General features: G+C 61.6%; 1 protein-coding gene across 2 annotated transcripts in view; it reads right to left on the bottom strand.

Moving 5' to 3' along the window:
• WNT7B (Wnt family member 7B) overlaps positions 1-5,669 on the bottom strand; it is a 48,169-nt gene extending 42,500 nt beyond the window's left edge. Inside the window, exon 1 of one of the 2 annotated variants that reach the window (XM_028115309.2) lies at positions 5,599-5,669. In XM_028115309.2, coding sequence (XP_027971110.1) covers positions 5,599-5,669 — 71 coding nt within the window. Of the gene's footprint in view, positions 1-1,261; positions 1,345-5,598 lie in introns of those variants that run through there. The other variant, XM_088025682.1, reaches the window with a different exon arrangement.
• Positions 5,670-13,953: the final 8,284 nt, after the last annotated feature.

A 13,953-nucleotide genomic window follows, 5' to 3' on the forward strand; every position in this document is an offset into this window, starting at 1 on the left:
CCCACAGCCCGGGAAACCGCGGGCCTCGCAGCATCTGGCTGCGGTTGCGAACTTTTGTTTCAAGATGCGCGACTATTTATAGAAGGAAAACGGGTAGGATAGTAATTTCCTAGGAGCTGGAGGAGAAATTGGCTGCGCCTCTATTAAAAGGGGGTGGGGGCACGGCATTTATTAGGATTGCGGGCGCGCGGGAGGTGGGGGTGGCGCACGGAGCGGGAAGGCAGCGCCTGCCCCCTCTGGCCGCGTTAGGCGACCCCGGACGTGGCCCGCGTGCAAAGGAGGGGGGAGGAAGAGGGGAGGAGGAGGGGAGGAGGGGAGGAGGGGAGGAGGGGAGGAGAGAAGGGGAAGGAGAGCTAGCTCTGAGGTTTAATCAGTAGCATCCAGCTTAAATTCCCCCAAACGGCGGTTCCATAAATCAAACTTCTTTTTAAATCGGAGGCCAGCGCATATGCGTCCCATTAGGAATCGGGCGAAGCCACTGCTGCGCCGACGCGCCCCCTCGGCTCCCTTGGCCCGGCCCGGCCCTGCCTGGAGCTTCCCCGGAGCCCGGTGGGCGCTGCGGGTCCCGACGCACACGCGCGCCCACGCTCCGCGCGCTGCCTTGCTTGGCCAGGACCCCAGGGCGCATCTCGGCCAGCCGCACGCGCGCTGCGCGTCCCCCTCGCCCCCAGGTGAGGAGCAGGCAGTTGCTGGGTCGGGCGGCTCAGCGCGGCGGGAAGGCGCGAGAAGCCGCAGCCGCCACCGAGGACAGCTTGGGCGCTGTCTGGTGGGGCGCAGAGGGCACGTGTGCGCCGGTGTGTACGCGGGGGAGCGGGTGTGTGCGTGCGGCTCTCCCGAGGGCGGCCCAGGCGGGCCGACCCCGTGGATTTATACGGGAAGGGGATCCCGCTGGTCCGGGACTCCCGGGGGGACCGCGCAGGGAATCCCCGCGCCGCCGAGCGCCCTCCCGCCCTCGCGCTCGGTGCGCGCAGTCTGGTCCACCCGGGCAGTAGGGCCTCTGGCGGGCCACGCTCTCTCTGACCCCAAAGCCGTAACTTCTCACTGCTGCGGCCGCCCCCCACGTCCTCCACCTCGGCGCCTTAGGCAGACGAGGAGACCCAAAGTCCCAGCCTACCGAGCGCGTCGGGCACCCGGTGCCCCGCCCAAGGACTCCGCTGCCGAGTTTCCTACCCGCCTGGCCCCTGCGCTGGAGGCCGAGGAGAGGGCTTCCTCCACCACCACCCCCTCCCTGCCCGCCCCGCGTGCGGCCCGCGGCACTCACAGGTAGCTGCCGCTGGACAGGATGAGAAAGATCTGCGGGCAGTACACGGAGAGGAGCGCGCCGCGCGGCGACAGCAGGAGCATGGTGGGCCGGCGCTCCTGGAAGGGCTTGGCGGGCCCGGCGGGCAGGGCGCCTGGGCCAGCTGAGGCCGGGGTCTCCGCGGCCCTCCCCGAGGTGGGGCGGCGACACCAGGCGCTAGGGACCCGGGCGCGCGGGCCCCAGCGCAGTATTCGTCCGTGCCCCGCCGCCAGGGCCGAGCATCGCGCTGGGGCTGGGGCCGGGGCCGCGGCGGGCGCTGGGGCTGGAGTGTGGAGCGAGGGGACGGGCAGTGGGCAGCGGGTGCGCCTCGGCGGCTGTCTAGCCCTCCGTCCGTCGATCGGTCGGAACCGGCTCTGTCGCTCGCTCTGGCTCAAGTCTCCAAGTCTCTCGAGGCGCGCAGCTGCCATTGGACGGGCCGCCCCTACATCCGCCTCCTCTGCGGGCGGGTTTTTTAAAGGGGAGGCTGACCGGAGCGTGCGACAGGAGCCGCCCCCAGGGCTTGCCCAAGCTACCTTGGCCCCTGTCCCCCCACCTCCCCGCCCAACTTCAGCGAACCGCACAGCTCTGGCCTGCTCTGGAAGGTGCACCTGGGGGGAGGCACCGCCGCGTAACCGCGCGGGGGCGTGCGCTCCTCTTGGGGGGCTGTGCTCGGTAGTCTGTTCTCGTGTTCGCATGCATGTGCCTGCACGTGCCTGTGTGTGCCCGCGGGAGCGTGGGCGCGTCTGTGAGGACGCAGGTGTGTGCGCACAGATGCACTGTGTGTGCTGCCCCTTCGGCTGCGCGCGCCCCTGGGTTTGGTTAGGCTGGCTGTTGAGTCGCACACTCTCACCCTAACCAACCAGGCCCAGCCAGGCAGGGTTCACCTGTGCACATGCGCACTGGTGTCTCTGTAGGGTCCTGCCTCAGTGCCTTTGGAGAGGCAGTGAGAAGGCACCCCTAATTGGTTCGCAGAGGCCCCCAACTTTGGCTTCCCCGTCTCACTTCATTTGCTGTCCTTTGAGGGGTCGGTTGGGATAGGTGTAGGGAGGAGCAGCTTCGCAAGGACACACTTCCTAAACAATCCTTCTTCTTCCAGTGATTTTTTTTTTAAAGGCCAGAAACCCACCTCCTATTTTGAGGTTTTGAGTCCCACCTCCTGTTGTCTGCCAAGCCTGGCTATATATGAATGATCTTCCAGATACAGTGTAGACCCTGTCAGCTGGGGCGAAAGCACAAGGCAGGGATGATGACAAGAGAGGTCTGTGCAGATATGGCCAGTGGTCCAGGGGTGGGGCATTTCCCACCTTCTAGACCTGGCATGCAGATTCATGCCCAGCATCCAGAAGCAGGGGGCTGCCCCCTTCACCTTCATCCCACCGGATCCCTCTGCCTCTCCCAGGGTAGGAATGGAGCAGGGCCGATCCTGGGACTTTGTAACCCCATTCCAGTGGACAGAGGATGCCCGGATTCCAAGGGCTTGTCCCCGCCCTGGCTTGGCCTCCCTGAGGGCTGCAGCCTGGAGGCTGTTCAGTCCAAAAGTGAGGAACTGTGACTCCCCAAAGCCATCTGTTTTGAAATTGCTCAAAATCCAAGGCAAACCGACTCTTGAGGCCCTGATCCCCAAAGGGATTGTGAGGCCGGAGTTCTCCATCCCTGCTGGTCTGGGAGCTTCCCCCAGGGGCTACATGTCTGTGTGGTGGCTGCGTGTGCACGAGTGGGGGAGGGTCCCCATGCACATTCATAAACGTACACACACAGGTGTGGGTTGGGGGGAGGGCATGATCATGGAATATCCCCCCAGGGCATGCAATCTCTGACGTTTGCTTGGAACGTCTATGGCCCCAAAACCCACTACCTGGAGGAGTCCCCAGGGTGCTGATACTGAGGTCATTAATAGTGAGGAAAGCTTGGCTGTGCTCACAGGTGTTTATTGGGCCCCCCTCCCCCCAGGGTGCAGGCACCCAGGACGAATCTTCACAGTACCCGGTGAAGGACGTGCTACTGTGATCCCACTTCTCAGATGAGGGAGGCAGACGAAGAGATTAAAGCCTCCAGCCAAAGCCACCAATGAGGAGTGAGGGGGAGAAATGAACCCCAAACCTCATCTTTACTGCACTGGACTCCCAAGTCACTAACCCCTCGGGTCACATCTGGGCCCAGCTCCCCCCTCCTCCCTGCCTTGTGTGGCCAAGATGGCTTGTAAAGAAAGCAAGACCCCTGCTCCAAGGTGGGCAGGCAGGTAGCGGCCGAGGCTGAGTCCCCTCCCTTTAGCAGATCCCATGGTGGCTCCCTGGCTTTCGCGGATGTGGTTCCACAAGGTGTTTGGAGACTAGGTTTTCTCCTCTCCCCCCAGGAGTGTGTGTTTTAGGGGGCACAGCGGGGACGGGGGGAGCTTCCCACACCAGGACTCCTGAGTGGAGGCAGAAGGCAGCACCTGGCTCTCTTGCCCTCTCCCAGAGAGGCAGGCACACAGGCCAGGTCTCACTCACTGATCTCTCTCTACTCAGACATGGGCCACCACCCTGTTTAGGATGGCCAGAGCCACAGTCCCATTTACAGAGGGGAGAGGGAAGCTGCCTTGTTTCCGCAGGTTGGTAGGTCCATCATGTAGGCCTCTGAGCCCTGCAACCAGCCCTGGGAGCCCAGGTCGGGCACCACCTCAAGCTCCTTTTGCTGCCTGGGGTGGGGAGGGAAAAGTCATAGAGCACTTCCCACAAGCTGGGGGGGCCGGGTGGGGGGTGTTCTTTTGGATGACTCCTGTTGAGAAACTGGTGCTGGTGCTAGGAGGAGAGGTCAGTGGTGGAGGCCGGAGCCAGTCCCAGCTCTGCCTCTTACTCTCGGGGACAAGTGACTTGGCCTCCCTTGCTCAGTTTCCTGATCCTTAAAACGCGGACCTAAATCTAGGATGGCCAGGAGCAGACAAAGCCTTAGACCAGAGAGAGCCTCATTAGGGGCTGCCCATTACTTTGGGGGGTACAGCGAGAGGAACTGCAGGGGCTGCTGGAGATCCAAAACAGTGCGTCCCTCCCAACCCCCACCCCCTGGCGGACTCAGTGCAGGCACCCTCACCTCCACAGACAAACACCCAGGGACACAGCCTACACAGACCCACAATAAACAGAACCACCAGCAGCGGTAGGCATGCCAGCCCAGGCCTGCAGAACTGAGGCTAGGACAGGGTCTTTCAGCCCTGCCTTTGCAGCCCCCGGCCTCAGTTTCCCCATCTATAAAATGGCGGAGGGGGCGACAGAAGGACCGGCAATAGACGAGATGATTATCAGGTGGTGCTTCTACCTCTCAGCCTGGGAAGCCGCGTCTCCGCCTCCCGCCGGGCTGTTTGCCGGCTCTGCTCTGGCCAGGGGCCGGCCTGCCTCCTGGCCGCCGGCGGCGCACAGTAGGGGCGCAAGGCGCGGCAGGGCCCGCGGCCGTGGGCGCCCCCGAGCGACGTGCACCGCACCCCCTCACGGTCACATCGCTCCCCCCACCCCCACTTTGAGCAAGGCCGAGACAGATTCTGTCTAAAGGAGATCGCAGCTCAACAGGTAAGGACTCGGCTGGGTTCAGGAATGTGGAAATACGACTCGGAGCAGCTACTGCTGCGAGCAGCTAGCGCGGCCCGCCGGGCGCCCGCCCGCCCGCCCGGCCGGCCGCGCGAGGGGGAGCGCAGCGAGAGGGGGCCGGGCCGAGGGCCCAGGGCGGGCGGGGGCGCGGGCCCCGGACCGAGCCCGGGGCGGCCGGGCCCGCCGCGCGGCCCATCCCGAGCCAGCCGGACGAGTTGTCAAGGCAATTTCAACACGTCCGGGTGATGGATAGGGTCGAAGGGCCCAGGCAGGTGCCCCGGCCTGCAGGCTCGCTGCCGGGGTGCTCGCCCCCCCGCCCGCTCAGGTCTTCCCGGCCGCCCGACGCCCCCGGCTCCTGGCCCCGGCGCGCCCTCCAGACGGCGAGCGCTCGGCCCGGGCTCGGCGCCCAGCGCAGCCCGGGGGAGGGAAGGCGCGTCCCACCCCCAGGGCCTGGAGCCCAAACAGGTGAAAGTACGCGCTGGGCACGCTCGCCGCTACCCGCGAGCCTGGCCGCCGCCGTCTGCGCGCCCTGCTCTCCTTCCACCAGCCCTGGACTCGGCGCACTTCGGGAGTACGTTCGTGGGGCTTGGGGGCGTCTCTGCTGGGCCGGGGCGAGGGTCCGACACACAGGCCAGCCCCGGATCCCCAAGAGCCGCCTGTGCCCCCTCAGGCCCCACGTCTCTGCTGCGACCCTCTGGAACCGGTTCCTCCCGGCTGCCCCTACCCGGGGCTGCGGCCCCTGCCCACGGGGATACTCACCCGAGCTTCACGTAGAGGACGCCAAAGCAGAGAAACACGTAGAAAATCCACTTGCGAAAGTTTCTGTGCATGATCCAGGGAGGGGGGCTGCGCCATAGACAGCGGCGGCCGGAGGGGACGCGCGGGCCGGGTGGGGAACTGGCAAGGGCAGGGGGCTTCGGTGGACCGCTCTCAGCCAGCGCTGCGGCTCGGGCGGCCGGCGACGCGCGGGCACTCGGCGCGCGCTGCCACCATGGTGAGCCCGGGGCGCCGCCGCCGCCGCGTGCGCCTGGGTAGTGACCTGGGCCGGGAACCGCGACCTCGGAGCTGGGCTGAGAGATCGCTGGGCACGACGAGCGCCGGCGGGGGCCGGGCCGGAGCACTGCAGGCGGGCGGGCGGGCGGGCGGGCGCTGCCTCCACTGGGCGCAGCCGCCTGGGGCCGTGCGCGCCTCGCCGAGCGCCGCGGCGGCCAATGTGTCCGCACTTGTCCGCCTCCCCAGGTGACTCGCGGCCCCGGCAAGCGAGCTGCGAGAGAACGAGCGCGCCCCAGGTAGGAGGATCCGCCTCCCGCCCGCCCTCCTCGCTCGCCGCGCGCTCTCTCTCCCTCGCTCCCGGGCTCTCCCCTCCCTTTTCTCCTCCCTCCCCCGCGACACACAAACACATCCACCCCCCCCACACACACACACACCCCTGCCCAGGCCCGCTTCCTTCCGATCGGCCTCCTGGGACTGGTCAGGGGGAGGGAGATTGGGTGCGCGGAGTTGGGGGGGCGGCCCGCAGGGGAGGGTGCGTCTCTGAAGAGACACCTGCGGTGGGGCTGGCCGCTCCTCTACGCCTGCAAGAGTGGGGGTGGGGTGCAGGAGAACGTCCCGTAGAGGTGGTGGTGGCCACTGGGCTTCCAGTCTCTAGTGGGCGTGGGGGTGGCAGGGCGGAGACCACCCACCCCCATAGCCATTCTTGGCTCGCTTCCCCTCCCCCCAGCAATTATACGCTTGGGGTCCTCCTGGGCCACACCCTTAACCCAAGTATCGCTGCCTCCCTTGCAGACATGGATCAGAGCCCTCCCCCAGCACCCAGGGTCACCCCCACCTGTGCCAGAAAGACTACCTCAGAGGGGACAGGGAAGGGACAGACAGGCCTGGCCTGATGCAGGCGGATGGCTCGCATGCCGTCCTGCAGAAGCGTTTGGACGAAGCACCATGATGGGGACGGATAGGAGGATGTTGAGGGGCCCAGTTGGCTTTGGGAGAGGCTCCTCGCCCCCAGGGGTTCCCTGCTTCGCTTCTTCCACTGCCTCTGCTCAGTCTCCTCTGCAGTGCCGGGCTCAGTGTTCACGTTAAGAGCCCAGAGCACGAGGTCTACCCGGCTGCGGTGCCTCGCACACCCAGAGCGGTCCAGTTTGGCACAGCCCCAGGAAGCTCTGTCTGTCCTGAGGGGCAGGCCGGTGACCCGCCGCCTTAACAGCCATCCTGGCCAGGATCCTCTGCTGTTCCGCGGGTTCACAGCCCTGAACGCCCTCAAGCGTGCCACTCTTGGGCGAGGGGATGGAATGGGGAAGCGCTTAATTGCCGAGGACCAGCCAGACCCGAGACTCGCTGGGGAAGGGTAGGGTGGGGGCAGTTGCTTCGAGCCACCCTGGGTCCCACCTAGCCAAGCCGGGGCGGGAGGACTCTAGCTCAGAGCCCACCTACCCGCACCCCTGCAGTCCTGCTCAACTAAGTGCCCCATTGCCTCTTAATCCTTTTCAATTCCCTAAACCTTTGCCAGGACCACCGCGCAGGCCATTCCTTGGCCCCTGGATCCGAGGCCCGGTGGTGCCGCTGTACCGGGCCAGGTGGATGGGGAGGGTTCCCAGGTGAAAAGGGCGTTGGAAAGGAACCACAGGCAGGGAAATTGAGGCACAGAGAGACGCGAAGGGACCGTAGCAGCCTCACTCACAGTGTTGCCTGAGCCCCAGCGCCCCGGACGTCCCGTTCAGTGAGAATGGGAAACTGAGCGCTGGAACCGGAGGGTAGGCGCGGAGCCCCACGTAGCCGGCCTGCGGCCGGAGCGGGGCCGCTGGGGGTGGGGAGCCGCGGGAGGAGCTGCGCGCGCGGGCGGATGCTGCCACCCGGCGGCGACACCGCGGACGCTCGGACACGGGCCGCGGGCACTGCGGGGCCGGGGTGTCGCGGGCCTCCGGCCCACGCTGGCTGCCGGGCTGAGAAGTGAGGAGTGTCCCCGACCCTATTCTCACAGAGTCGGGGGACCACCCTGCGTCCCCACAGCCGCCAACCCCAGGCTCAGTGTCCGTTCATGGGGCGAATCCTCAGGAGCTGTGGGGCGGTGGTGGGGCTTCCCAGCTCAGGTCGGGGCGACCACGCCGGAACCCCCGGCCCCGCGGACCCCCCGCCGCCCACCCCAATCCGATCCCGAACCGGAGGTTGGGTTGGCTCCGGAAGCAGCCGGGCAGGGTGGGGCGGGGAGAAGGGAGGGTTAAGGCGGACGAGCGGGCAGGACGCCTGGGTTCGTTCTTGTTCTCAACCTGTCTCTGTGCCTCAGTTTTCCCGGGAGGACGGGACGTAAAGCAGCGCCTTTCCAGATGCAGAGGGACGGTAGCGCAGCGTCGTGCTGCCCCCTGCTGGCCGCGGCGGGAGGCGGCGCCGGGGACAAAGGTAGGCGGAGCAGGGCTGAGTTCAAGACCTGTAAGTCGCTCCCTCCACAGTGTGTGATTTCTCCTCGGTGTCTTCAGGGGAGTCTCTGAATGGCTTCAAGATTGGGAGAAATCTGGGATGGTAAGAGCTCTATGATTCCCCTTCCTCTGTGTGTGTGTGTGTGTGTGTGTGTGTGTGTGTGTAGATAGGTGCACACACTAACACACATACCAAACTAGTTCCTGCCCCAGGGCTTTTGCACTGACTGTCCCTTCTAGTGCGGTGCTCTTCCCCTGGTTCTGTGTGACCCCAGCGTAAATATCGCACATCGCAGGGGCCCACTCATTCCTCCTCCCAAACATATTCACTGGTATTCTCTATCCTAACAATCTACTGTTCTCTTTGTGACAGAGGACAATATGCCATTACTTGTTCCCTGTCTACCACCAGCCTGTAAGCTCTATGGAGACCATCTTCACATCTGCTTTGGTCTTCGCTCACTTAAGTGCTCAATAAGCAATTGTCAAATGAACAAATGATTTTCCAGGAGGCAGCCGGCATCCATGACCCATGATGTTACAAGCCATGGAGAGCAGGGACCTGACATTGACTCCTTTAAACCTTGCGATCGAGCTCAAGCACCGTCTCCAGCATCGACCACACCCCCTATTGCTGCCTTTCTCCTGCCTTGCTCTTGCGTCTTGTTACTGGCTTCACTGACAAGTGTTTTCTGAACCCCCACAACTCAGGTTACACTGAGTGTGTGTTGGACAGTCTAGATAAGGAGCAGATGCCCGACTACAGGACCTCACGCGTCCTTGTGCAACGGTGCTATCAGACTCATTGCACAAAATGAGGAACTGAGGTAGAGAAGGAAATGGTTGGCCAAGGTCACACCAGTTGGTGAAGCTGGGACTCGAACCCAGGCCCATCAGGCCCAGAGCTTGGGCTCCTTCCATTGCACATCTCAACCGCCAGGGAGACTTGGCCTGTGCCTCATGGAGTGGAAGATATGGGGCAAAGCACCCCCATCCTGATGCTGGGAGTCCCCAGTTCGATGGGGGAGCACAATGTGGCACGAGGCCAGAGGACAGCAGGTCCTGAGGAAGGTACCAGCAGCACTGGGCAAACCCCTGGGGTAGTGAGGTGCATGAGAAGGGCCTGGAAAGGAGTGGATTTGTGGTAACAGAATTCCTAATGGCCCCCCAAAATGTCCCGCCCTAATCCCCAGGACCGTGAATATGACAAGATAGCATGCCCATTCCCGTACATGGCAAAGGTGTGACGAGGCTACTAATCAGTTGACTTTTAGTTTGTCAAAAGGGATCATCCTGGTGTACCTGACCTAATCCCACCCACCATGATAAGCAGGGAATATTCTCGTGGCCTCGTGGCAAGGAATTCGGATGGCTTCTAGGAGCTCAGAGCAGCCCCCCGGCTGACAGCTGCAAGGGACCAGGGACCTCAGCCACCAGCTAAGCCCCTGCCTTGCCCACATGTGGGTTTGCACATTGTGAGACCCGAAGCAGAGAACCAGCCACACCTTGCCTGGCTTCTGAGCACAGAACTTTGGTGTAACAAACGCATGTTGTTTTAAGCTACTACATTTGCGGCAATCGGCCACACAGCAATATGAAACCAATACAGTATGATATGGACATGCAGAGAGAGGGAAGCAGAAATCCAAATGATCGAACAGTCTGAACAAGGGCTGCTGGGTGCTGGGAGGTCGTGAAGCAGAGTAAAAGATGAAGCCAGGAGGAGACAGGGGCTCAGACACAGAGAGGCCAGAATGCCAGGCTGAGGAGCATGGACTCAATTTCATGGGCACTGGGGAGCTATTGAAGATTCATGAGGGAGAGAGGCCCACCTGAAGTGGGCCCTGAATGCAGTGTCCCAAGCTTGCCTGACCAGCCAACCCCAACCCCTGAATCCAGACCTACTTCTGCAGGATGTCCTGGGGAAGGGGCTGGGGATCTTCATGATGAGTAAACACTCAGGTTGCTCCGGAGATCAGCACATTCGGGAAATGCTCCCACTGGACAAATGTACAAACAGTTGAAAATTCTGAGTCCATATCCCAGATAGTCTCTGTGCACAAGGTTTTCCAAAGCCCCTGTCAGGGGGTAGGGGAGAGTTGTGGGGAGGAGCCCCCCTTTTGTGGGAGGGGCAGAGCACCCTCTGGTGAGTGGAAACCAGAGCCCACCTGGGAGAAGAGCATGTGGGAGACAGATGAGCTCCAGCAGAAGCCCGAGAGAGCCTTCCGGGGAGTCCTCCTGACTGCCCCCTGTGTGCTGCCAAGGGCTCCCCTGGAAAAGGGCAGACAGAGCTTCCCCCTTTCCCAGGGTGAGAATGAGGACCCCACTGCCCACCCAGAGCTTGACGAGATTGCATGGGGTGCCCAGAAGCCCAGAGAACTAGAAGGAGTGAGCACCTGGAGCCAGCATCTGTTCACCAAGAATAAAATGTGCAGGCTATCCTGTGACTTCTGATCTCTGCAGGGGTTTTGAATCCAGGATGTGAGGAGGCATTTGCTGGTGGGCTCAGGGCCACCTTGGAACAAACTTGCTGTTTGGCTCAAAGGTGGTAGGGGTCGGGTTGGCCCCTGCAGAGGGAAGCATCACCAATTGCTACCTTGGTGACTGGGGGTCCTCCACCTGTCTCAACAATCGGTCAGTGTCATCACCTGCACTTACAGGTGCTGGGCAGACTGAGGAGCAGAGAGAACCCCGCCAACCCCAGCTGAACTGTGATGAGAGAGAGAGAGAGAGATCAACCTTTACTGTATCGATCCCGCGTGATGGGGACCTTGTCTGTTATAGCAGCTGGCCTGACTTAACGCTGACTAATGCAGACCTCGCCTGGACAGGTGGGCTGACTCCCCCTCGATGTGGCACTTGAACACGAAGAACCAACAACTCAGCCTCAGGGCCGGGAACGTGGCCTAGCAGCCCCTGTTCAGACCTCCAGCTTCCAGTCGCTTCGGATGAGCCTCTCCCACTGCCCACTAACACAACTACTGGAATACAGAAAATAAGTCTTGCTCCGAGCAAAGCCCCCATTGTGAAGCGTGGCTTGTAGGGGATCCACCCTTCAGTAGTCAGAGGCCTGCACCTGCCCCCAAGGGAAGTCGGATTGTGACAGCAGGAGGGGAAAAGAGGGGAAACTGTCCCTGCCTAGTTTTGAGGCTTCCGAACCAGGCTTTTGCAACCCAAAGGGAGGGTCTAAGAAAAGCAGAGAAAGAGTTTATATTGTGACGATACAATTGAGAGAGACCAGGCGCCACCTACTGGAGGATGGTCATTTGGCCTGGGTGAGCTGGAAGAAGAAAGGACATGGGACCCTCAGGATCTGGGCCTGGAAAGGCGGAAGGGGGGCAAGGACTAGGGGCCAGCATTGGGAGGACACTTGGGGACAGCGGGGGCCAGTCTTTGAAGAGTTGCTTGGACATGATCCATCCCTTGGAGGCTCAGCCAGTGCCTGAGGATGGCCATCATTAGAACGCCGCACACTTGCCCGGGTGGAGGAGCTATGGTTCGGATGAATGACCCAACCATCCCAGGACAGAGGGGGTCCCCAGGATGAGAGACTTCCAGTTATAAAGCCATATAGTCCCAGGAAAACCGGGCCACGTTGGTCACCCTAGCTGTAGCACCTCTTTTTCTCATTGCTATGGATCCAGAACCTTCCATCAGTTCTCTGCAGCTGCAGCACATAATCCATGAACTTTCCATCGGAAAGGCGTCTGTCTGCCTGGGACCCAGGATTTCCACTCCCTGCCAGATGTCCCTGTGCAAACACCTTCCCCTCCCTCTTTTCAAAGCCCCAGGACACTTAGAAGCCCCTCGGGACAGAGGGTGGGAGCAGTCATGGGCAGCGAGTATGGAAAGAAAGAAGGAAAAGTGGCCATATTGGTACTTGAGTGGGAGCGGAAGGCAGCCAAAGCCCTCCTCGGGCAAACGCACGGCTCCCACCCCGAAAGGAAAGATGAAAATGGGTGACCCAAGTCCTGAGAGTAAGAATTTTGATAAGAACTGTATTAATCCAGGATTCGGCAGACCTCTGCAAAGGGCCAGACAGCAAAGCGTTCCGGCTTTGCAGGCCCACACACAGTCTCTGTCATGCAGTCTTCTCTAATTCGTTCACTTTCTTTACAGCTCTGTAACAGCGTAAAATCCACTCCTCACTTGGGCATTTGGCCCCTGGCCAGAGCTTGCTGACCCCTGTATTAGCCAGGACTTTTCCCATCGCAGATAACAAAAGCCACACTGTAAGGAATGAAAAGGGAGAACCACAGATTCTCATAACTGAAGCGTCCAAGGCAAGGACGGCTTCAGGCACAGCTGCATCCAGGGCTCAAATGAAATTACCAGGGATTTCTGTTTCTCCTGCTGTCCGTCCTGCTCACCTAGAAGTTAGCCTCAGCGTCAGGCAGGCCCTCTCCACCTCACCCAGCAGCCCCTCCCAGCTCAGGCCTCTGTCTTTGCGGCTCCACAACGGCAGAGGAAAGAGCTTCCTTTCCCACCTTCCAGCAGCGCATCAAGATGGACTGTCGCTGCCTGTGAGTGGTCTGGCCTGGGTCACAGGCCTGTCCCTGAGCCAGGCACCATGCCCAGAGCGGGAAGCACGGGCCTGGGTCCCCGGGGGTTTTGGAGTCCAGGTTAGGGTCGTTCTCATCCAGATGGCACAGACTCAGAAAGGGGAAGGGGTGGCCCCTTGAGGAAAATGGAAGGAAGCGAGTGAGTGCCGGGCAGGATGAGAGCCAGAGTCCACCACACATTATAAATGTTGCATTTAACACACACGTATAGGACAGGCTCCATTCATTCGTTCGACCTCAGTGCAGCCCTGGGGAGGGCTTTCCACTACATTTTACATTTTACAGCCCAACTCTGACCACTGACCTCTCGAGCTGTTAGGCTGGGTCAGGCCATGAAGGACACTGAAAGCCAGGCCAACACCTTGGACTCTGTCCTAGGCAAAGGCCGAACACTATGCACCCGGCTGCCCCAGTAAGCTGGAGGTTTTCAACAGTGGCACCATGGATGTTTGGACCTGGATCATTCTCTGTGGTGGGGGCTATGCTGTGCCCTGTAGCCCCCACCCGCCAGACCCGTGTATCGCCCCTCTTCCCATTGGGTCTCCAGTCATTGCCAATGTCCGCTGGGGGAGGTGGGGGCAGAACGGGCTGATACAAGGCTTGGACTTTCCTGTGTGGAGGATGCAGGTTCCACACCCACTGCCGCCCCCCCCCCCCATGGTACTTACTGTGCTTCTCTGGGCCCCTCTAGGCCTTCGATTTCACAGCTTTGGGTCTGGAGGGTGTGGCCCCAGCTCCTTAGCTTAGTGCAGGAGACCTTCTCCCCAGGGTCAGGTCCTGCACTGACCTGCCCAGTCATCCCGCTGGTACCGTGTGATCCACTCAGACCCTAACGGCAGTGCGTAAACAAGATACGTGTGTATTTTTCTTTCCCATAAAAGAAGTTGAGATGTAGGAAACGTAGGACTAGTATAAAGGCCGTACATGTCATCCAGGACCCAGGCTCCTGCCAGCTCCTTGCTCTGCCTTCTTGAGCATGTGTCCCTTCACCTCCAAGTGCAAGACGGCTGCTGGAGCTCTGCCATCACATCTACTTTCCAGGCTGCACGATGGAGGAAGGACCAAAGAAGGACATGCCTTGCCTGATTCCTGGACACGCCTGCTTGCTTCTCACTGGCCAGAACTTGGTCACGTGCCTGGTC

This window comes from Eumetopias jubatus, unplaced genomic scaffold (genome assembly GCF_037043125.1).
Source record: "Eumetopias jubatus isolate StellerSeaLion01/CBP00866 unplaced genomic scaffold, mEumJub1_p1.0 scaffold_8, whole genome shotgun sequence".
Taxonomy (NCBI): domain Eukaryota; kingdom Metazoa; phylum Chordata; class Mammalia; order Carnivora; family Otariidae; genus Eumetopias; species Eumetopias jubatus.